General features: G+C 42.1%; 2 protein-coding genes across 2 annotated transcripts; both read right to left on the bottom strand.

Moving 5' to 3' along the window:
• Positions 1–868: 868 nt before the first annotated feature.
• Positions 869–5,488, bottom strand: pef1 (penta-EF-hand domain containing 1). Its single transcript, XM_034545329.1, has 5 exons — positions 5,379–5,488; positions 4,290–4,560; positions 2,680–2,835; positions 2,109–2,252; positions 869–1,947 (listed from the first exon to the last, which is right to left on the bottom strand). Exons 1-5 carry the CDS (start codon positions 5,397–5,399, stop codon positions 1,718–1,720), a joined length of 822 nt encoding a protein of 273 aa, XP_034401220.1. The 5' UTR covers positions 5,400–5,488; the 3' UTR covers positions 869–1,717.
• A 1,396-nt stretch (positions 5,489–6,884) lies between these two features.
• cx30.9 (connexin 30.9) lies at positions 6,885–11,286 on the bottom strand. The gene is made up of 3 exons (XM_034545330.1): positions 11,184–11,286; positions 7,943–8,442; positions 6,885–7,495 (listed from the first exon to the last, which is right to left on the bottom strand). The coding sequence occupies exons 2-3, from the start codon at positions 8,330–8,332 to the stop codon at positions 7,070–7,072; spliced, it is 816 nt and encodes a 271-aa protein (XP_034401221.1). The 5' UTR covers positions 8,333–8,442; positions 11,184–11,286; the 3' UTR covers positions 6,885–7,069.
• Between the last annotated feature and the right edge of the window lie 11,175 nt (positions 11,287–22,461).

Here is a 22,461-nt window from a genome sequence, read left to right as displayed (position 1 = left end):
AGTGGAGCGCAGCATCCTCACTAACTGAAGCCCAAGGTAATTACAGATGTCACGCATGGTCAGTGGTGGGATATTCCCTCATTACACAGGAAATGACAATCAGGATTTAGGGTTAAATCACTGCTGAATCACATAAGCCAGAAGAAACGGCTGCCGCAACGCTCTCTGTGGGCTGAAACCTTCAAGCGTGGTGCGCCTTCGGTCACGCTTGTAAGTCCCCGAACTCAATAGTTTGACAGCGGTCCAGATACTTAACCACGTTCACGTTCAGGTGATGTGTCAAACGGCAGGGAGATTGTGACACAGACAGCTAAATTTAGCCTTAGATTAAGATGGAGGCCGAGGGGCAAGGACCAGACGGATGTGAGATATGACCTAAAAAGATGCACAAGAGAGTTTGATGGATTGCCTCTGATTTGGAAAGAGACAAGGAGGAGCAGGAGGACTCTTGACACAGACAGTGATGAAGCAGAGTAACAGATGGTGAGGGAAAGAAGCGCCAGGTATTGGAAGGGGAAGACAGAGGCGCTTTTGCTCTTTTGTGCGGCCGATCTGCCCGACAAAGGAGAAATTAATGTCTAATTTGGGATGTTTTGAGGGCAGAGGTCACGGGTAGGGTCTTGATTTCAACTGGCCGTGACTGCCGTTTACAACTGCACTTTAAAAGTGATTTACCTCCATTAAGGACCATACAAAATAGAAATGTGCCATATTTGTCATGCTGACAGTAAAGTGTTTACTACTGCATTGACACAATACTTTCCCTTTTGATCCGGATTAAACACTACAGTATGCAGCTTCTTAAAAGTGTAGGAACTGTATTTTTTTTCATTTGTGTGAAAAAGAATATGAATACATTACATCAAAACGTGATAGAAAAGCATTTATTAGTTTTGGCATTAAGAACCATGATGTTATGGAATTTCAGACCACCTCGGTGGAGTGTTTTATCTCTTAGAGTACTGGCCCAACAAACACTGAAGATCCATTTCATTGATGGGGAAGCAGAAAACATAATAAGGACAATTTGTTATACCTTTGGGTCTTTTTTTCACCACAGATAATTTTGTATTATTAGTTATGGTTGATATTGGCTTAAAGGAGTGCAGTGTAGCAGAAAGCTATAATACATTTTTTTGTTCTACTCACTCGCAACACCCCACTGAATGTCAGAGAAGAAGAATCCAAATATTAGGAAAAAAATGGCTTGATTTTGGCTAATTATGCACAACACAATATAAAGCAATGTTCAATACAATGTGCAACCATTGCATGGAAACACCCTGCTGAATATTCCCGATGTCATCTTAATGGCACAGGAATGAGCAAATGAGAAAATTCATCGGGTATGGATGTTGTCGGGTCAACATTCAGTTTATCAAACAACGCCTCTTTTGCAGTTTATGGTAGAAATATATCTGGGGCTCTATGGCATCAGTCACCTTTGAAACGATCACTTTCACACTTGCGCCTGGTGAAAGTCAAGCCGTCCAGTAAAAGCTTTAGCTGCCTTTTTAACAGCCAATGAACTTTGTGATGTCATGCTTTACTTCCTTACAGCAACAAGCCACGGAATGATGTGTTCTGGCTGATATACTGTACACATACAGGTGGAGGCACTTATGGCAGAGCATTGAAAAACCCAGCAAAATAGGACCTGAACATGGAATGATACGATGAATCCACAGTGCAGAGGGGCTTGCCGGTGGACCGAGGCTCACATGAGCCTGGTGATGGCCCCGGAGATGAAATCCTCATAGTTAAGGCGGATGTTGCCCGTCATGGTCGTGTCTTTCTCTCTGAAGACCTGCGTCATGCTCTGGAGCTGGGTGCACACCTGGATGAAGCGGTCCAGCTGGATGCCGGGTCGCCCGCCGAGCACGGTGAAGCGTCGCACCAGCGTCTCGGAAAACTGTTGACTCAGGTTGTAGCCCATCTGAGCGAGGGCTAGAGGGCAGACAGACAGGATGGGAGTTCATTGTTGTTCTCTGCTGAAAGTTTTTTTAAATTTTTTATTGTCAGGCTTAATTATTAAAACAATCCTGGTGTGAGATTAAAAGAAAACAATTGTCTCACACACACACACACACACACACACACGGGGCTACCTTGGTGTAACTCCGCGCCGCTGATACAGCCGGAGCGGTCTCTGTCATATTGCTGAAAGAGAGCTCTCCACCGCTGCATGAAGTCCCACAGGGCTGAGAAGCCAAAAATGTCCATTCGACCGGACCGCGTCTTGTCAAACATGTCTGTAGGAAAATACAAAGCACAGGGCGTTTAGCCGAAAGACACTCGAGACGGCTTTCTTCAGTTACACTTCCATTCCTCTTTCAAAAGCATTTTGAGCATGCATCAAGCGAGCCCTTTGACCGTCATCATGAATACTTTCCTTGTGTTATTTAAAAGCAGGACACGGGAGTCACACAATTCTCGTTATGACGATGAAGCATATTAGTCACTGCCTGACAACTAACAGGTGCCAAGACGAACGCGTCACTTTTAGGCCGACAACTCTTGGCTGCCTAAACTTCTCCAAGAAATGTGTTGAGAAATGTGTGAACTCCAGAGGGCCGCACACTAAGAAAACTAGCCTACTTACCTCCGCTCCTTTATCTATTAATTTTTCCTAAATAACTTTTTTAGACACTGTCACTTGGCTGCGACGGTACGACTTACTGATCATCATGAGGCAGGTCTCGTCATTAAAAGCAGACCAGTTGGAGTTGACGAGGGCCTGCTTCAGCTCCTTTAGGTTGATGAAGCCACTGCGGTCCGTGTCAACAGTGTGGAACCACTGGAACGCCTCTTGGTTCACACCAGGAGGGATGTTACCTGCAGAGAGACAGAATCAGAGTAGGGACGGTAATGAGAGACGTGGTGGCCCAGAATGACTTTGAAGATGCCCATCAATAGAAGATTGTTTTCTCAGCGTGCTCTTGTTGTTTTCCCGCTATCAATATATCTTTCCCATCATTATGTTTTTTGTTACCAGTTATTATTGTTTGTGTGTGTGTGTGTGTGTGTGTGTGTGTGTGTGTGTGTGTGTGTGTGTGGCAGGGGTGGGGATGGTAAAAGAGCAAAGAAAAAGAAGCGGCTGCCTCGTTCCGATGCAAAACAACTATTTATCTCCTAAGAGATGAAGGAACACACGTCTACTGTCTGACAGTTGAAACTGAGCCGGCTCTCTAGCTGCGACTTGATCATACAAAATAATACATCTGTGCTTGACTGTGCAATCTTTTAGCTTTGGAGTTTGGAAGCCTCTGATTTGGTAAACAGCAGGGTGTTTATTGACTTTAACATGGGATGATATGCCTCACGAAACCCCTCCAACAAAGTAAATAATACATGCGGTAGTATTGACATATGCAGGAGGAATGTGTGAAGTTAGGGGGGAAAAGTAACATTACAGTAGTGTGAGCTTATACAAACAATAACATTTCATGGAGTTTTAAATTCTGGTTTGCGACAACCTAAATAATATATAATAATTCAACTATCTCCTTCATCTCATTAAAATACTTTATAATCTTCCGGGGATTCAAAGGAAAAACAACTTAATTTGGGGCGCAATTTATTAGACTGGTAGTTAGTTACCCAACTGTACCAGTGTATCCTTCCCTACCTTAGTTAAACATGCTCAGTGTTTCATAAGGGACATGTTGTGAAAAGAAAAGAAAAGATAGCCTCAGGGTCAAGTGTTGAGGAAAAGTCCCTCAGTAAGACGGAGATAGTGTCGGGGCAAGAAGCCATTACCCGAGTACATGGATTAGAAAATATGTCATGAGACTAGGGGAGGAGTGGAGGCAGGGCTGATTGTCAGGAAAATGAATGTGGAGCCTGGGACAGGTGACACTGAAGGCCAGACCCTGAAGGATTCTGCCCCTGTGGGGAGTGATAGCAACTAAGGCTTTCTGGTTCTGACTTAGGGTGAGATGCGACAGGAAACAGTGTAATCACACACATACACACACCCACAGAACACACTCTTTGCCCATCTGTCTCTTACTCTGTTTAGGCCTCACTCAGAATTACCGGAGTCATCACTCCAGCCGCGTAATCCTGCTGAGGGGCACAAACTGAACTACATGACTTTCTGGCAACGTAAATCATTTCCTATCCATCATCCCATCAGAGAGGGAGGGAGAGAGAGAAAAGGAGTGAGAGACAACGAAGACAGGGGAATAAGAGCCCATCTGCAGTCTGCTCATGTCCTGAATATGTCTGTTTGACTCACACATGCAGTGGTGGCCCCAGAAGCCTCTCCAGTCCCAGCTCATAGTTACCTGCAGGAGCATGGTGTCCGTAATGTCCTCCATGAGGCTGTCCCCCGTAACCCGCATAATGCCCGGCGGGGGCGCCCCCTGGTGCATGCCCATACTGCCCTCCTTGACCTGGAGCTCCATAAGCAGCATACGGACCCCCTTGTTGATGCGGTGCGCCTCCGTACGGAGCTGAGGGTGCGCCTCCGTACGGAGCTGAGGGTGTCGGCCCGTAAGGACCACTGGCCCCACCGTATTGAGCAGCTTGTGGTCGGTGGCCTCCTCCCGGATAGCCCTACAGTGATGGGCGGGACAAGTACAAGGAATAAACCAGCTGTGTGTGGCGAGATGGAGCTTCTTAAAGTAACTCTTGTAAATATATATACATATTTCTTTTTTTTTTTTTTAAAGACAAATATGTAATTAGTTTATCCAATACGATTCATTGTTATAGTGCACCCGGGATACAGAGTTTTAAGATAATATCTCAATTCAAAGTTTCATTGACGTTTACAGATTATTATTATAAATAATAACGTTGATAGGATATATTAAACAGATCATTATTATTAATAATAATAATGATCTGTTTAATATCTCCTATGAAAAGACTAGAAGACTCTGGAGCGGCCCATTCCTAGCCTACTTCTGAACTTTACACATCTTCCATACAGCACTAGTACCTGTACTGAGAGACATTGTCACCTTTACTGAATACTTCTTTCGCCACTCAGGTAACAGTACAAGCTGTAGCGGTATTGTGCTGAGAGAACCACGATGAAACACACGAACTAAACAATCCAGGTAATATAGTGAAACAGCTATCGTTCACTTACATATTGTTTCCACTATAACTGCAGCAATGTCGGCGCGGTCTGAATGCACATGTTCATATTGTCATATCAAGCTAGCAGCGGCAAGAGTTCACATTGTTTACTAAACAGTTATCGCGAACAAATGAATGGCTAACGTTGACGTCACTCGGGTTTTTTGTGCCCTAAAACATTAGTTACGTCATATTAAGCTATTACAATAGATATTACAGTTATTTAACAATACACACATGTTGTGGTAATTAACATAGACAAAACATAAAATGCAGTATTTCGATACCTGGCCGTAGTGGAAACTCATTTCTGACAGACTTGAACAAGGCAGCCGTGAAGGCGGATACAGATGCAGCGCCGTCCGGCTCAGGGTCGGCAGCTATTGGTGCATTTCCGGGTCTGTCACAACCGCGCCCGCGTCTCCTGCTCCTGATTGGACGGTAGAGTGGAAAAGTGATGACGGTGGAGCGAATAAAGTATGAATCACTCGTCGCTCTCGTGAATAGAACCAGATACTTATCGAGTTAGTCACTCACTCTGTCGTTATGTAATGTATACTGGGTTTACTGGAAGTCTGTTTGAGTTCTGACTTCAAATATACAATACAATGTTGTATAAGATAATATAAGATTATCCGTTATTAGTCCCGCAGTGGGGACATTTACAGGATTACAGCAGCAAAAGGGATACAATTTACATAAGAGACATAATAACATAATAAAAGAGGAGACATAATAAAAAAAAGTAAAATAAATAGAAAACAGTAAAACAATTAAATATTCAATATAAATATTCAATGCTCTGGACATCTTAATGCTTAATCTTCTATCTTCACAGTCCGACATAAACTCTTAATATAATATAGCTCTAAATTACAATTTGGATCAGATTTACTGGCCAAGTATGTGTACACATAAAAGGAATTCAACTACTGTTTTCATATGTAGCTATTTCTGTTGACTTGTATATGCATTATGTGTTTATGCTTGTTTCTATGTTTCGGTAAATTGTACTTGGAACTATGTGTAAGTGCGTTTAGATTCACATGATACTTCTGAAAAGTCTTTCAAAAAGAACAGAGGACACATACAAATGAATATTTTAAAAGTGAAGCAGCTTTATAGATCACAACAATGAATAAAACAAAAAAATTATCGGGAGTATATTCTATTATTCTTATTCTTTCACTTTCAAAGAGTAACCAATTTTGTAGGTAAAAAAAACTTTTTGTATATTTTTTTCGATTTGTTCATACATGTATCATATCTTTAATAATTAACAATTAAGATGTAATAGCTTGAGAACACAACATGCCAACAGACTCAAAGTACCTCTTTAACATTAAAGAGCATTTGCTTTACATTGCATGTCTGAAAACAAAAACCTTTCAAGTGTTTTCTGACGACCACTGCGTCACCCCTAAAGGAAGTACTGCCTGGGCAGTGTGTATTCTCAGGGAAAGGGTTGGTTCTAAATAGTGCATTTTCATTACTTGTGGTCTTACAATATTGTATACTTTCATTTACAGAGTACAAATGCACCTGATATAACAGCTTAAACAAATGGTGGACCACTGGCCAACAATACAAACACAAAACCTCAAATACAGTCTCTCTCTCTCTCTGTCTCTCTCTCTCTGTCTCTCTCTCTCGCTCTCTCTCACTCTCTCTCTCACACACACATTCACACACGCACGCGCACACACACACACACACACACACACACACACACACACACACACACACATTTCCATAAACTATTATAAACCCTTTAACTTTTCCCTTTTTAAAGGTTTAATTTGCATGCATAAGTTGTGCATTCCTGCAGACATGATAATATTTACAAAACGCTGCCTCCGAAATCCTTGAATTGATGGATATCTCTCTGTTGTTGAGCAGCAGTTCCTCGTGGAGTCTAATTAATGCATTTGCTTGCAGTGGCCCCTTTAGTACTTTGCACAGTTTTTCAACATGGTCACTACCCTGTTGTGTACATAATTTGGATATGTTCTTCGATGAGATTTTGGATTGAGGCCGTAGGATCCACTCTGATTGATGCCTTGGACCGAAACTCTGACCTGGGAGCAGCCAGCGGTGACATCTCGTGATTCTCGGCGAACCGCCTCCTCTCTACCTCGGTCTTCCTCTTAATGAGTTTCTGGATGCGTTTGCAGATGAGGTAAACCATCTCGCAGATGCACATTAGGATACAGAAGGCAGAGGAGACCACCATGAAGATGGTGAAGATCTTCTTCTCAGTGGGACGTGATATGTAGCAGTCCACCGTATTGGGGCACGGCGTCAGGGAGCACTTGGACAGGCGGGGCATGTCGTAGCCTTCGTAGACGTAGTATAGGATGTAGAGGAAGCCAGCGTCGAAGCCTGCCTTGAAAATCAGACTTACCTATGAAAAGATGCATCAGGGTTAGACTGGGAGACACATTTCTCTGGAAGTTCAAAATAAACGAGGCAAACGTCTATCCTGCCTCAAAGAATATTGATGGGGTTTTTCAGTCGCTACTGGTCTGAGGTTAATAATTACAGGAGGAAGACAATTGACCTAATGCAGGATCTACAATAAAAAGACAACACATTTTAAACACTGCAAGCTCATAACTCCTACAGCTTCAGTCCAATTTGGATGGATGGTGAAACTTGTTTCTGATTGGGCCAAGAGAAGACTTGCGATCAGTACAAAACACAACATCTACAATTATGAAAACGTTTTCTACTGCCTTGTATACATAGCCATGACTATTATTTTGGACATTTCCACAGTGACTAAATCCGGTCTTGAGCAAAGCATGTAACATCTCCAGCAAGACTAAACTTGTATATCCTCTGTTCTTACCAGGTACGTCCACCACAGCCCCCCACGTTTCTTCCCGGGGTGGGCATACAGATGGGCGCCGTTGTGTAAGGTGGTGTACTGCATGTCCTTCTTCTCGCGATACTTGACGTGCCCCACCACCATCAGCGACGGACAGGTGACGAAGATGAGCTGCAGGGCCCACAGGCGGATGTGGGAGATGGGGAAGATGTAGTCGTAGCACACGTTGACGCAGCCCGGCTGGGCCGTGTTACACACAAAGTCCTTGTTCTCGTCGCCCCACACCCGCTGGGCCGCCACCACGAACACCATCACCCGGAAGACGAAGACCATAGAGAGCCACACGCGGCCAAACCCGGTGGAGTACTTGTTGACCCCACTGATGAGGGACTCCAAAGCAGACCAGTTCATGATGGCTGCCTTAGAGGTGGAGGGGAGGACAGAGGAGGCTGAGGGAGATTAAAGAGCTCCCTCAGGAGACCAGGTGGGATTGGTGGGATGAGGTTCTTAATGATCTAAACCTGAGTTAAGGAAGAAAGACAAAGTAGATGAAGAAAAAAGTAAGCAAACGAAAGGGAAAAGCTCTCTTTACGATTAGTAGTAGATACGGCTATATATTTGTAATACTATATCATAGCGATACCACAAAAAAGCTATTCCCGTCCGTGTAAGATGGGGAAACAATCACAAACCAAAAAGCAATTTTGAAGTGGCGATCAGTTGTGAGGCAACAAAACAACCAGGCATAATTTTCACAAACATTATTCCCAGTCATACCGGATACATATTTAGAATGAGCTGCCTTTTCACCACTGTCTCATTATACATCTGTGGGTGAGTCATCATCGGAGCCTCCCTTCGCTGCAAAGACTAACATATACTCTCAACTCGATTAGTCAGCTATTTGAACAGTGAGGCTGATCAGGCCACCAAAGCCATCTCTGTAACCCCAAGTGCCCATTGCCATCTTTGGTTCTTCAAATGACTGTTCAGGGATAGCATTTCTTTGGAGAAAGTTAAGCTTGCCTTGATCGTACCACGGGACCCGTGCTCTGAGACCGAAAGGGAATTTTAGTTAAAACATCACCATGTGGATGTAATGGTCTAATTGTGGGAAGACTTGAAAGAGGAGATGCTGTGGATCAACTGCATAGCCAGTTCTTTGTTTCTTTGTGTGTAGGTGTATTTGTGTCTTTGTGTGCTTTCAGATTTCTTGGGTCGCATTTGTGCCATCCTCTCATTTGTCTCTGTTGTTTACCGGTGTGTAAATGGAGTGATGTTTGCGTATAGGTGTGTGTGTGCATTGAGCAGAATGAGTGTTTAAAGTTACTGTGAGCAACTTTTACCTGATTATGAAAGTCTGTTTAATTCAGGAGCTTCTACAATACCTCCACATACAAACGAGACCATTAGCGAGAAGATAAGCTATTGAGTCATTCGTAATGCCGGTCATTGATACCACCAGGTCGGATTCAATGCAAAATGTATGCAGTTTCAATGCAAAATCATGCAGTTTCACTAGAAACTCCAAGCCTTCCTTGACCAGCAACCAGTCCACAACCAGTGGACAGACCCAGATGGGACTTCACTGCCACCCTCAGCCTGCAGCCCCCCACGCCTGGCAGCAGCCTCTGTTCCGCCAGTCACTACTGCTCTCCTGCTGGAGACCCAGGCCGTATTGCTAGGCCCACTGAAGGAATGAAAGGCATGGGAGAACCAGAACCAGGACTGAGCAGGGCAGACTGTCAGACCCTGCTACAGTAAAGTAAGATGGGGTATCTGGTGCTTGGAAACACTACCGCTTTTGTCTTCAAGGACCGCAAAATCAACATCAAATGAAAGTGTTAAGGGGTTACGATTTCTCTCGAGAATTTTATTTTCAGAACAATAAACAAAAAGGCTTCTCTTACACAATTTACACGGTGCACCAAGAAAAAGTTGGATAACAGCCTCGCTGTCCACTGTTCCATTTCAATTCCGTCTCATCTAATCCGAACTGTTTGAATTCTGAAACGCTTTCCTTCTGCTTTTTTGGCATCACTGTTGGAATATAGCGGTCAAATCAGTTGCTATTTTCTCTCTCATCCAGAAGCCCTGACTATTAAATTACACAGCAGGAAAAGACTTGAATCAATGAATGTCCTCGAAGTCAGAACATAGGCTACTGAAAGCCATATATGTTCTATTATTATTATAATTATTATCACTACTGATCTGCCCTTTCCTTTAAAGTGGAGAATACAGCCAGAGGTATTAGAACATGTGATTTATCAGTGTGATATATCTCCCAATTTAAAACACGATACACACTAAAGCATTCCCAAACTTTGAGGTGACATTCAGCCCCAGATAATAAAAAAAAAGAAAAACCTCACAGACATCAGTATATCTTGTCTCAGGGCGATGACAAAGCTGGACCACAATTTGTTTTCCTATTTGCTCTAGATTGCAATGTTGTCTTGCGTGCCGACAGCAGCCACCCTCGTCCATCTCGCTGCGTGTTTGTCTTTCTCTTTTGCTGTATCGTGCTTTCCCAACTGAGAAAGACAGGTTGACGCATTTGATTCGACTATTCCTTCTCAGTGCGATGCAAATACAGCTCTGGTGGCTTCAATAAGAGTCTAAGACAGCGTACCTGCATCACAGAAATAGGTGAAGTATTACAAGTTAGGAAATACCCCGTTTCAATTTACCCTTAAATTCTCTTTCATCCTCAGTGCAGATCTCCATATCTCCCGCTTTACCTGGCCCATTTCGTACATAACCACCGTCTCTGACACAGTGAAATATCCTGTTACTGGCTCTACAGGTTGAGCTAGTTACTTTTTCATCCACCGAGTATACATTGTCTGTATGAGTCAATGCTCCCAGCTAACAAGGTGGGGTTGAAGTTCTCTTGTGAGCCTTTCTTCTTCCCAGCTCAGATTTTCTTTCTTTTACCTGTCATTCTCACATCTCGCCTTTATACCTTCAACTTGACCTTGTTCACTTTCCAAGGTAAAGAGTATCAGCCGGCGGAGTAAAGCTCAAGCAAGACGTGTATAGTTTTATTCACACAGCTTCCAGCTGTCCTTACAAATCTCACTCTTTTGTGCGCGCCAGGCTGCGCCTTTTTTTTTTTTAGACAAGATCAGAATGAACAACAGTGTTTTGTCCCCTTGAACCCTTTCTGGTATACATCAGATATTAAACTGAAATGTATCTGCATTTCATGTATATTCTTAATCTAACACTTCCTATAAATAAACACAGAGCCCCTTACCTTAGACACAGGGAAGCAGTGTGATAGAGAGGTTCCCTGCCTGTGGCATGGTGTCGATGCTAACTGACTCGGTCTCACCTGGATATTTTGAAGGGAGTCGGCTTTGAGCTGGAACCTGCTTCAAGTGTCAGATATGGGAGAGGTGGGTGGAGCATCGCACACAGATACTTGCAGACACAAACAACCTCATTCCCACACACACGCACACACACACACACACACACACACACACACACACTGGCAGTTTCAAGCTGGACTTGTTTAGCAAGAGCAGACCTGCGGAGGGGGTGGGGGTTCTAGAACAGACAGAATAGTGAAAGAGACAATGGCAGAGAAAGGAAAGAGGAACAGCAACAGACAAGGGAATGGAAAATGTTGGAAGAAAAATAGTTTCACTAACCAGACAGGTGATTGTGTTTTATATGATATGAAATTGGTGTGCATTATGCAAAGTGAGCCAGAGTGAGTACTTTCCAGGCATTTAACCATGTGGTGTCCTCAATTTGTAGTTACTACTGAGATGGTTGACATGGATGACAACAAATTTGGGCATTCCTTCCGAGTTTACTCAAAATGAAAGTCTGATGAATATAAAAACAGAACAGGAATACAACGCAGGGGGAATTCCTGGATGTAGTTTTTAAAAGAAAACCTGTATTGGGCCTGCTGATGTCAGCAAACCAATTAAAAACAAAACTAACAAACAAACAAAAATCCTCTATGGGATCACATTTATCTGATCCCAGCCCTTACACGCACACAAAGAGTAATCCAAATGAACACGGGGCAGCTAATCCCAGTAGGAAATAGATCATATGTCTTCATAGAAAACCCACACATTCCACAGGAGGGAGGGACATTCAGACCTGTCTTCTTCCAAGTGATATGCTGACACACCCACATGTTACTGTAAATGCCTACGACACAAATGCAACAATTACAATAAGAGGAAGCAAATAGGCAACCAAGGGTTCACAATATCACTTTAGAATATGAATATGTGGAAATTCAAACACAGAACTATGTCAAAAATGGTTTGGTTTACAATGTTGTTAATATGCGACAAGAGAAAGAGACAAAGCCACCAAGCGTGTTTTCTCATTTGGTTCCTCTTGTTACATCATACCTGATAAATTGTACCATGCTCAAAATAGCAACGTCTACACAATGATATACGATTTTGCACTGAAAGGAAGCAGACAGGAGAAACATCAGACAGAGAGAAAGATGAATGTGTTTACAAAGAATATGTTATGCCTTTCATTGGCCTCTAGAGAATGCTGATGCTCCATCGTTTTACTGCATTTCTTTCAGTCAGACCGAGAGAGGAAGAGAGAGAGAGCAGGACGGAGGGAGGGAGGGAGGAAAAATGTTAAGTAGACAGAGAAGCAGAGGATCTCATCTCCCCTATTAAAACTAAGCAGCCACATCATCTGTGATAAAGAAAGGCAGCATCTAAGAAAAGTGACAGAGATGGGTGGCAATACCCTTACTGAAAACAAGCCATTCCAGATGATCTTTGCTGAGCAGAACAGATTTAATATTTAATATACCAGTAGCCTTTTGGTGAGTCTAAGTAATGATAGCACCGCTATAGCTCCACGATCACTTGTTCTTCATTAGGGCTCTTCCTCACGAGCCTCCTATACTTCAGCACACTGATCACACAACACAGCCTCACGGCAGTTTGTGTAATAGTCACTTAATGCAATCTACTGGTGTGGTGTGCAGGACACGACATGTCAGGTTATTTATTTGGTCACACTTTTGTCTCACTCATGGTTAAAAGTCTTGTGTTTGTTGGACCGATCTACCTCCCCACCCGCACTCCAGAACAGGTCCTTCTCAATATTTAATACTATAGCTGTGACTGTTGCATCGTCACGTGGATGGGTCTAATTCATGTGTCCACCACAAATAAGGATCTTAATGGACTTTCTAGTGGTATTGTTTTCCGTGCTTTAATTTTTATGCACATGCCCAATCAGACTAATTCTTCATCCCAACGCAGATGTCTGCGTGTTAAAATAGGCTCCTTTACGATTTAGGAAACAAAAGAGCGTTTAGGAACTTAGTTTAGGAAACGGGCGTGGTGGACATTGCTAGCGACTCTCCTGTAGACTTTGTATAAGAGCGTGGTCATCGTGACTTCACCCATTGGTTTGTGGACTGACGTTATGAAGCCTTGAGTTTGACGATTTCGCCGTCGCCATCTTGGTTTACGGCCGTCGTTTTTTTTCTTCGCAGCCAATGAACAGAGGTGACCGTATTTGGACTGCGGAGGAGTGACGTAGAGACGCCGTGTACGTCTCTGGTAGTGGAAGTGGTCTGTTAATCACAGTAAGCCGAAATAGGTGACCAAATATTAACGTTTGCTTTTACTTTTGCACGTGACACAAACACCGGTCTCCTTGACAAAAGTACTGTGCGCTGTATGTATGTTTGTTCGTTTTTCATTTCCCTGTTGCAGGTGGTCAATGTTAGTTGACGAAGGTTTAATGCGCTGGCAGAGCCACATTAGCACAAATGACGAGCGTGTGAAAACCTGTGCAAGCTGCTAAGAAGTTCAATCTGAGCACCTGTCCTTCACTTCACATGTTGGACCTAAAGGTTATTCTTACCCTACACATTTGTGAAGCATTTAATCTTGTTTATTAATTTCATATCGAGTTACACTTCCAAAAGATATCATTATACCCGCTGTCTATTGGGAAAAACGTCCATAAATCCACATGATAGATAAAAGACACTTCAGTTCTCTTCAGTATCAAATCCTTCATCATTTCCTTGCTAATAGTTCAAAGATGCCAGTAATGATGTAAATGTAAGTAAACAAAAATGTGAGTTGCACAAATACAATTTCCTCCAGCAGGACACGTGGATGAGATCTGACGACACACAAACTCGACCCCAGTATGACTGAAACAGATCCCGGTTCCTTTATTCAGATGGATCAATGTGCTTGGGTTTCTTGTGCTGCACTGGGTTTAAAAAAAATTATTATTTCATATCCCCACATTTTTAAGCATTCTGCTCATGGGTTTGGAATAACAGCTGTGAAAGCTCCCCTTGCACAACAAGTCCTGCATATGTGTGTACAAACAAAAAGACCAAACATGCCCAAAACAGGAAGAACAAGCAGGATAATCACGGATGCTTAAAGTTGTACAAGGATGTTTGGCATAATCACAAATATCTATGGAAGGGTCCATTCCTGGCATCATGCAGGCGTGTGATCAGACACTTGTCTATTCTACTGTATGTGCCTCCACTTAGCCGTGCGATCCACATAACCCATGCCAATACACAGTATGAGAGAGACAAGAGCATTGCAACTTCTCTTTGCTCTTCTCGTTATGTAGAGGAAACTAGAAAACATCTGGCGGATTCATTCTTGACCCTAATTAATAAAATCAGCTCCCCACACACACACACACACACACACACTGCCAACATAATGTATTGGATGTCTACGTTTCGGTCAGGCAACCTTCTTGGAGTCATTACTTATTCTCCAATGCACCTGTCTGAATACAGATGTGCAAGGATCACTCAGATGTGTTCGGATACAAGCGGCCGAAATGAGCTTCCTCCGTAGGGTGGCCGGGCTCAGCCTTAGAGATAGGGTAAGGAGCTCGGACATCAGGGGGGAGCTTGGAGTCGAGTCGCTGCTCCTTCGTGTCGAAAGGAGTCAGCTGAGGTGGTTCGGGCATCTAGTTAGGATGCCTCCTGGACGCCTCCCATTAGAGGTTTTCCGGGCACGTCCAACTGGTAGGAGGCCCCGGGGAAGACCGAGGACACGCTGGAGGGATTATATCTCCCGGCTGGCCTTGGAACGCCTCGGGATCCCCCAGAATGAGCTGGAAAGTGTTGCGGGTGAGAGGGAGGCCTGGGTCGGCCTGCTGAACCTGCTGCCACCGCGACCCGACCCCGGATAAGCGGGTGATAATGGATGGATGGAAGGATCACTTTCCCTAAATTAATTTTTAAAGAGTTTTGGTGGGTAAGTGCAGATTCTGCCTGAAAGGTATATGATTCAGAGCTCTTTTTGGTGAGAAGATATCTGGAGCAAACTGAAAAATGCAAAAGTAGCTCTCTCCTGTGATGCTGTAGGGCAGACTTAGTGACAACAATTTAAGAGAGGCCTGCCTGGAAATGTGTGTTCACACGTGTTCTCAGGGCCCAAAGAATGAAAAGCAACTTCCACCGAGGAACGTATCCCTGGATGTTGTCTTCCTATAGCAAATAACCTTTTAGTTGAGGCATGGCCGGAAAGCAACCTTTCTCCATACCTCTCTTGAAAGTGCAGATGTTGTAGGAGCGAGACAACTGAAGCAAATGAGCAAATAACTGGATCAACACCTCTTTCCCCACGCTGCCTGTGGAAAGCACCATTCAGCTGTGTAACTTAGAAATGGTGGATTACACCTCTGCACCCCGGGTAGTCAGCGAAATGCCTGTTGGCATATATAGATGCATAGAGGAGTCTTGTTGTCCTCGCTCTCTTCATCGGGCGGAACCCCAAAAGATTAAATGGGCTCAGACTGATTGGCTGAGCATGCGCATGCATATTCTTGTAATACTGAAGATCCTAAATGAGACTCATTAGACACGTGTGAAATAAACCTGGGGTACAAGTTTATTATCTGCATGGGAAATCAAGGAAAACGAGGGCTTTTTTTCTTGATGACTGAAGCATACTGAGATTTTCAATTTCAGGATATTTAATTAAGGGAAATATAAGACCCAGCAAGCTTGTTTTTAAACTACAAAGATGGAGCAGAAGGCAACAATCCAAAAAACTTTCATAGTAAACATGTTTTATTTGAGGTACACTATGCCTACCAATAAATAGAGGCTGACGTGCCCTCCACATAGGTCTGTTTATTTGTTTCTTAAACTAGCACTATTAATTTGACAATGATACGCTAATGTTTAACAATGCTACAAAAAAGCTTTTCACTTGTCAGGTTTGATCTGTTTTGCTTCAAATATCCCAGCAATGCTGTATCCATCCGTGCTGACACAGCTATTCTATCTACTCTCATGCCTCTCTGATCAACAAACCACCCTCCCACAACTCACCCCTCCACCTCCTCTTGTTTCCCTCCTGCCCCGACCCCCCCCCCCCCCCCCCCCACCACTACCACCACCACCACCCAGAAGACCTGTCCCATTACTGTCACAGTCCTTGCTCTGGCTTGGGTCATCCCCCAGCGTGTTAAGTGACACTGAGCCAACCCCGCCCCCCCCCCCCCCACACACAAACGCACACCCACCCCCGCCGCCGCCGCCGCATGTTGTAACAGCACCATGTCTCCACCGCCACTGTGGATGATGTCAGGATGCCCCCTCGAGGAGGTCACCATCTTCTTTCTCTCTCTTTCTGTCTTTCGCTGTCCATTACACCGACACCATGGGATGCTGGTCTGTGGAGAGAGAAAGGGTTGTCAAAAGAGATTGACTGGAAAAACACAAAACTGTCTGGGAGCTGATTTATACTGAGAGCCAGTGATTACAGTGATTAAAATAGCCGTTAATTATACTTAATGCGTTCCACATAAAATGTACAAAACGAGTCAAAGTTCTATTACAAATGTGATTGCTTGTCTATATATGTTCTTGGCTCTCCACTGGGATAGCAATCAATATTGCTTTTCACTAAGTTGATCATGCAATTTATTCAACACTTCGTAAACCCGCATAATATCTGTGCCGTCAGACTTGTGTGTTGTCTCCCCTTTTTTGTTTGATTTCCCTCTTTGATTTTCCTTCACAAAACCACACGTACATTCAGCATTGATAACAAACTACAATTACCACAGAGGAATTGATCATGTGTTTGTCTTAGTTTCAAATAAAATGTTGTTTAAATTCCTTATACCTTGTGTGTCGTCTCCCTCTCTGTCTCGCTCACTGAGCCTGAGCTGTGATACAAATGAGGGCTAATCCCGTGTTTGTCTTTGAATTAGGCTCTTGGTAGTTGTAAGCCTTAATAATGTACCACCTTGTTTGTGATCGTTTGTCTTGGAAACCTCCAGGTCTCCAAGTCCCATTGAGAGATTTCGATTTTGAGAATAAAAGACGGGTGAGCGAAGGATTCGGGGACTCTCTTCTGTGTTTGGGCTTTCCTGCCCCTGTCATGGGGAATATTTTTACATGTTGGTCTTAAACGTTGGTGTTTATCCAATTGGTAACCTTTAAGTTCATATTTTTGAAAATAGCTTCTGTGGGAGGGAGGAGTTTCTTTGCTCTCCTTTTGATCCCTCTCTCAATCTGTATCCTAAGAAAACAGCTTTTTTTTTCAAAAGGCTCAACATTATACTTTCAATTAAATTTCATGTCATTTTGAAAGCTTTAAAAGCTTAAAAAGGAGGAAGCAATTTATCTGTCAAGTGCAGCATTGAGCTAAGAACAACACACATAATTGTAGCTCTAATTGGAGCATGGTAATCTGAAGACAACAAAAATAACTCAAAATGAAACAGGAAATAGCAAACAGAGCCCAATTTCTTCTCCTGATAACCAGCAGTAGTTTGCATTTTCCTGATGGCACGGATGTTTGCGGTCGGCCTGGGAGGACAACATCCCTGCCTTGGGCTTAACAAACATGACCTCACTGTCTCCGTTCTGTGTGAGCTGTAAAGCATCCAAAACCAAAAGGGTTATGTTAAAATAATGTTTTTCAAATATGTTTATTTATCATACTCTACTATTAGGGCTATCTAGCTCTGCTCTGCAAGGATGATCATGCTACACCTTATCAGCTGGGATATACAGAGCTTTAGCCTCACATATATGCATATTTAATATCTCTTGACAGGCTTCTCGTTTTTAAAACGAATCGACTGGAAACATTATAAAGTAAGCTCTGGAAAAAAAGGGTTTTCAACCAATTATCTTAGGTACAGCTGATGATATCTGCTAATGACAGTCGCAGTTTAAGTCGATAAAATACACTCGAATGAGAAACCTGTTAAAAAAAAATGACTTCTCATTTGGAGTTTAGGTCTGTCATTGCAAACCCATCTTTTGCAAATTTAATAACACTTATGTGTGATCGATTTTTAAAAAAAAAAACATTTCCGTAGCGCTCGTATTTTTTCTGTTATGTTTATCAGGTCAGGATTTTGCTATTCCACAGAGGAGCTGTTCCTGTTTGTATGTGGGTCTGGCTGTGGTTGTGGTGTTTCAGGGAGCAGTGAGCAGCATATAAAACTACATTGTTTTGTTGTCTGCCACACCAGACAAGTTGTCTTTTTGTAATTCAACTGTGAATAGCCTGTGATGTCTATTAATAATTGCAGGACTATTAATTGGATGTTAATCGTTGACCTTGTTATAGTAGGTTCATAAAAACTTAAATTGTTTGTGTGATTTATATTCCTGGTTTAACAAAAACTGAAATAAATAAAAGAACATGTTTCATTTGAAAATCTGTTATTATTTTAACCTCCCGTATTATGAATAATGTATGTTCAGGAATTATCTTCAATTATCTGAACGACATGACGGATGCGTTTAGCCTGTGACCCTGCATAACAATGCAGTGTGTGATGCCAAGTGATGGGGATTCATATACACACCGCATGGTGTTATGGTAGATTATTTGAATGGGTTCCTCTTCTAATCTTTGGACCACTCCACAAACATCCACTTATTAAGTTCATTCTACACCTTGTTCGAAGTCAATTTAAATCTTGTGATGTCGAAGGCAAACAAATGACTTCCATCCTTTAGAATTTAGGTCTTCATATATTATTAGTATTTATTTATCAGAACCCTATTTGGACAGGATTAACATTACAGGGGAGGGGGGTGAATATTGGTGAAATATTCACTGTGTTTTAATTAACTCATCTACTTTTATTAACAACAAAGTTACAGGATATATCCCGTAATGGACATAGACATTCTATAAGGCAAAAACAAAAGTGAAGAGATACTGCATTTTAGTAAAAAATCTCACTCATAAATCTATTAAATCTTAACATAGAGACATGGAACACATTGATACTCTTACTCTCTGGATTTCATTATCACTGATGTCCATTGTGAATTAATGACTTTAAAACCACTTAGAAATAAAAGAAAATGATGCTTCATAGCTTGCCTGAGAACAAATCACAATCAATTTCCTTCACTATCAAAGTACTTTGGAGACAGGAACGGCAATTAGCTAATTGGTCAAAATGTGGAAAAAAAGTATAGGTTAAAACACATGTTCATAAGAGAAAACCTTTCTGTATTGTCTCATCATATTGTTCCTATATGATGGTTTAGCACGTTTGGAACACGGTGGGTAATTGCAGCTGTGATTTTTATTGTGTTGGGTACGAAACACTAAAGTTCCTGACTAATTTAAATTTAGATCTGGTCACCAAATTAATTAAAAAACACCCTGAGGGGAACACAAATGTCTGTATCAGATATCATGAGAAGTCATCCAATAGTTTTCAAGCGATTTGATTTTGAAGCAACATTGTAATGCTGTAATGCTGTTTATGTAACTCTGGAACGCTGCTCATCTGTACACATGACATCTATTGCATCTGTCCATCCGGGGAGAGGGATCCTCCTCTGGTGCTCTGCTGAAGGTTTCTTCCCTTTTTTCCCTGTGAAAGGTTATTTTTGGGGAGTTTTTCCTGATCCGATGTGAGGTCCTGGGACAGAGGATGTTGAATGTGTACAGATTGTAAAGCCCTCTGAGGCAAATTTGTAATTTGTGATATTAGGCTATACATAAATAAACTGAATTGAATTGAAAAATTGTAAACCTGCTGCTGACGCTAGAGGTGAATTCAGGAGATTGCCAACAACATTAGGATGAATCCTCCGGGCATCATATATCTATATGTCAAAAAAAAAAGAAGAAGTGTTAAACTCATGTCGACCTTAGAAAAAGAATTGCCATTCTTTCCTGCTGGCTCTAGATAAAAAGTCTGGGGATCAACCAAAGTCTTTGAGATTCAACCTCTGTACAAAATGACATGGCAATCCATCTGATAGTTGTGGACAAAAGTGTTGGACTGGATCCATGCCACAAAAGACACAAACGCAGCCGTCAGACGATCATACAGGTTTGAAACAAAAGAATATTTGGAAAAAGTCCTCAGATGAATGGTAACATTATTATCCAAACTGTCCATTGTTAACACCCATCATATTTAACAGACCAGCTCATTGCAATGAGGGACTTTTACCAAAGTTTGTCTGTGCTCACCTTTTCTTTTACCTCCAAATAAAATGTTTGGATAATCTAAAGTGTTGGCTTTGGTACAGCATGCCTAATTCCCTGACAATTTTAAGGAAAGCTATTTTCATCATTTTATTTGTTTGCTTTTTGGAAAGCATTCAAATCAGGCATTGAGGCCAACGTCAAGTTTTTTTTTTTTTTTTACCTCAGTCGACTCCTATTCAGCAAATAAAATATCTCAAGCTTTTTTTTAACAGCCACACTAAAGGCAGCTTTCAGATTTTGCTGATCCGTAAAGCTCTTCAAATTTTTATAAATACTCACATGCTGTGTTTAAAAAGCGAAAACAACTTTTAATACTTGAACACATGACTTGGCTCATCATGCGCATTGCAATCCCTTTTTGTAGCTCTGGTTCTCTCCTGCAGAGAGAACATGTACATGCAGACATTCACATGCACAACACTATACCACTATAGTCACATTCCGTCATTCATAGCGGTGTCTTTTAATTGCCATGACATGCTCTGTGGAGTTATAGTTTATGATAACGTCGACAAAGGACTGTTGGAATAATGTGAGTGTGAGTAAATGAGAGAGCGTGCCCTGTACTTCTTATAATCCACCCTGCGCCTGAGGTTAAGTTTTTCTTTGTTTTATGTATTCATATCATTCATGTTTAGTGTTTCCTGTTTTATATTGTTATTCGCCCTCTCTCATTGTAGATCTCATTTCACCGTTTGTGTAGGCGTTGTAAGATGCTGTTTTAACCAGTCACCTTGATATTACTTGTGTTTTTATCTTTTAATTCAGGTGAGCCCAATGCAAGTGCAATAATTGTGACATGATGTTTACATGCAAATAGTTGCTTATTTTTTTATTAATAAAAACATTGTCTTGCATTCAGCACTAAATTGCTGTATTACACGTTGTCATAAACGGGATAAACAGGTAAATAATATATATTGCCCAATCGAATATATATATATAGTTTTGATGGACACTGTTATGCTCTTTTGACGATGAGATGACAAAATAAAGCGGTAAACAAAACAATAAACAGCTGTGCCACAAGTCAGATTTTATCGACATCTCTTTAAAAGGACGTCTCCGAGGCTCCAAAGTTTAATTTTGTTAAAGGCCTGTTGCCTCGACTCCTCTCACCTCGCCTCTCTTCCTCACCTCCTCCACTCGCATCTCCCATGCGTGGGAATAAGACACGAGGGAGAGGAGGCGAGAGAAGGAATCGAAACACGTTAGCATAATGAAAAGCACCCAGTAGTCACCTCAACTCCTGCTCTCCCTTGCCTAATTAGTAATTCACTACCGGCCCAGTTCCTTTGTTCTTTGCCAGTTTGACTTAATACATCTTTATAGCATTCCTGTTTTTTTTGTGTTTAGTTTTGTCTGTTCAGCGTTCATAGAATAGAATCAAGTTTTCCAAGCACGTTGTTTTAGTTTTTTCTTTCCTTGTGTCCGGTCTGTTCTGGTTACACTGTTAATAAATCACTGAAATCAGGCAGCTGCCTCCACTACTGTCTGCATTTGGTTCCAGTTCCTGTTGTCTATATTATCAACTGTGGCAGTACCGTGGTGTGGAAGTTAAAGGGACTCTTGAGGGTTAAAATGAATTGTGGTAAAGTCCTGGAAATGCACTTAGATGAAGTACACCACACATGCCAAGCGATCCCACATGTGAAACAGGAAGTACCACATCACCGTGCTCCACATTCATGGCGAGAAAAAAGAAACGCCCATTCGGAGGACTATTAAACATGTCAGTGGTTTGGGTCATAAGTAACCTTTTCTAACCAGATGGATATGGCCGAAAAGACGGTAAAAATGTTGGTTTAACAGAACTTGGACAGCAACGTTTTGGCTTTTGCAGAGCGCCGTCATTACCCACACGATTTAATTTTCTTCAAATTGAGTGCATTTTGGCCACATAGTCAGAATAAATGTTGCATCCAAGGCATTTGGCATTTGGCATTTTATTCAAACTTTGCAAATTAAAAGTGCTACTCTCTTTGTCTTTCATCTGCCTCAATATTTTCCAGGGTCTTGTTTGTGTATTGACTTTTC

The sequence above is a fragment of the Cyclopterus lumpus genome, chromosome 11 (genome assembly GCF_009769545.1).
Source record: "Cyclopterus lumpus isolate fCycLum1 chromosome 11, fCycLum1.pri, whole genome shotgun sequence".
Lineage (NCBI taxonomy): Eukaryota > Metazoa > Chordata > Actinopteri > Perciformes > Cyclopteridae > Cyclopterus > Cyclopterus lumpus.
This window is presented reverse-complemented; position numbering and strand designations above follow the sequence as displayed.

Bases quoted from the DNA above. Each gene is read 5' to 3' on its own strand.
- cx30.9 (XM_034545330.1), bottom strand. From the start codon at position 8,332: ATGAACTGGTCTGCTTTGGAGTCCCTCATCAGTGGGGTCAACAAGTAC. The intron at 7,496-7,942 runs GTAAGAACAGAG...ATCTTTTCATAG, and splicing joins GGCTGTGGTGGACGTACCTG to GTAAGTCTGATTTTCAAGGC.
- pef1 (XM_034545329.1), bottom strand. From the start codon at position 5,399: ATGAGTTTCCACTACGGCCAG. The intron at 2,836-4,289 runs GTAACTATGAGC...GTCTCTCTGCAG, and splicing joins CGGACACCATGCTCCTGCAG to GTAACATCCCTCCTGGTGTG. The intron at 2,253-2,679 runs GTAAGTCGTACC...ATTTTCCTACAG, and splicing joins GACCTGCCTCATGATGATCA to ACATGTTTGACAAGACGCGG.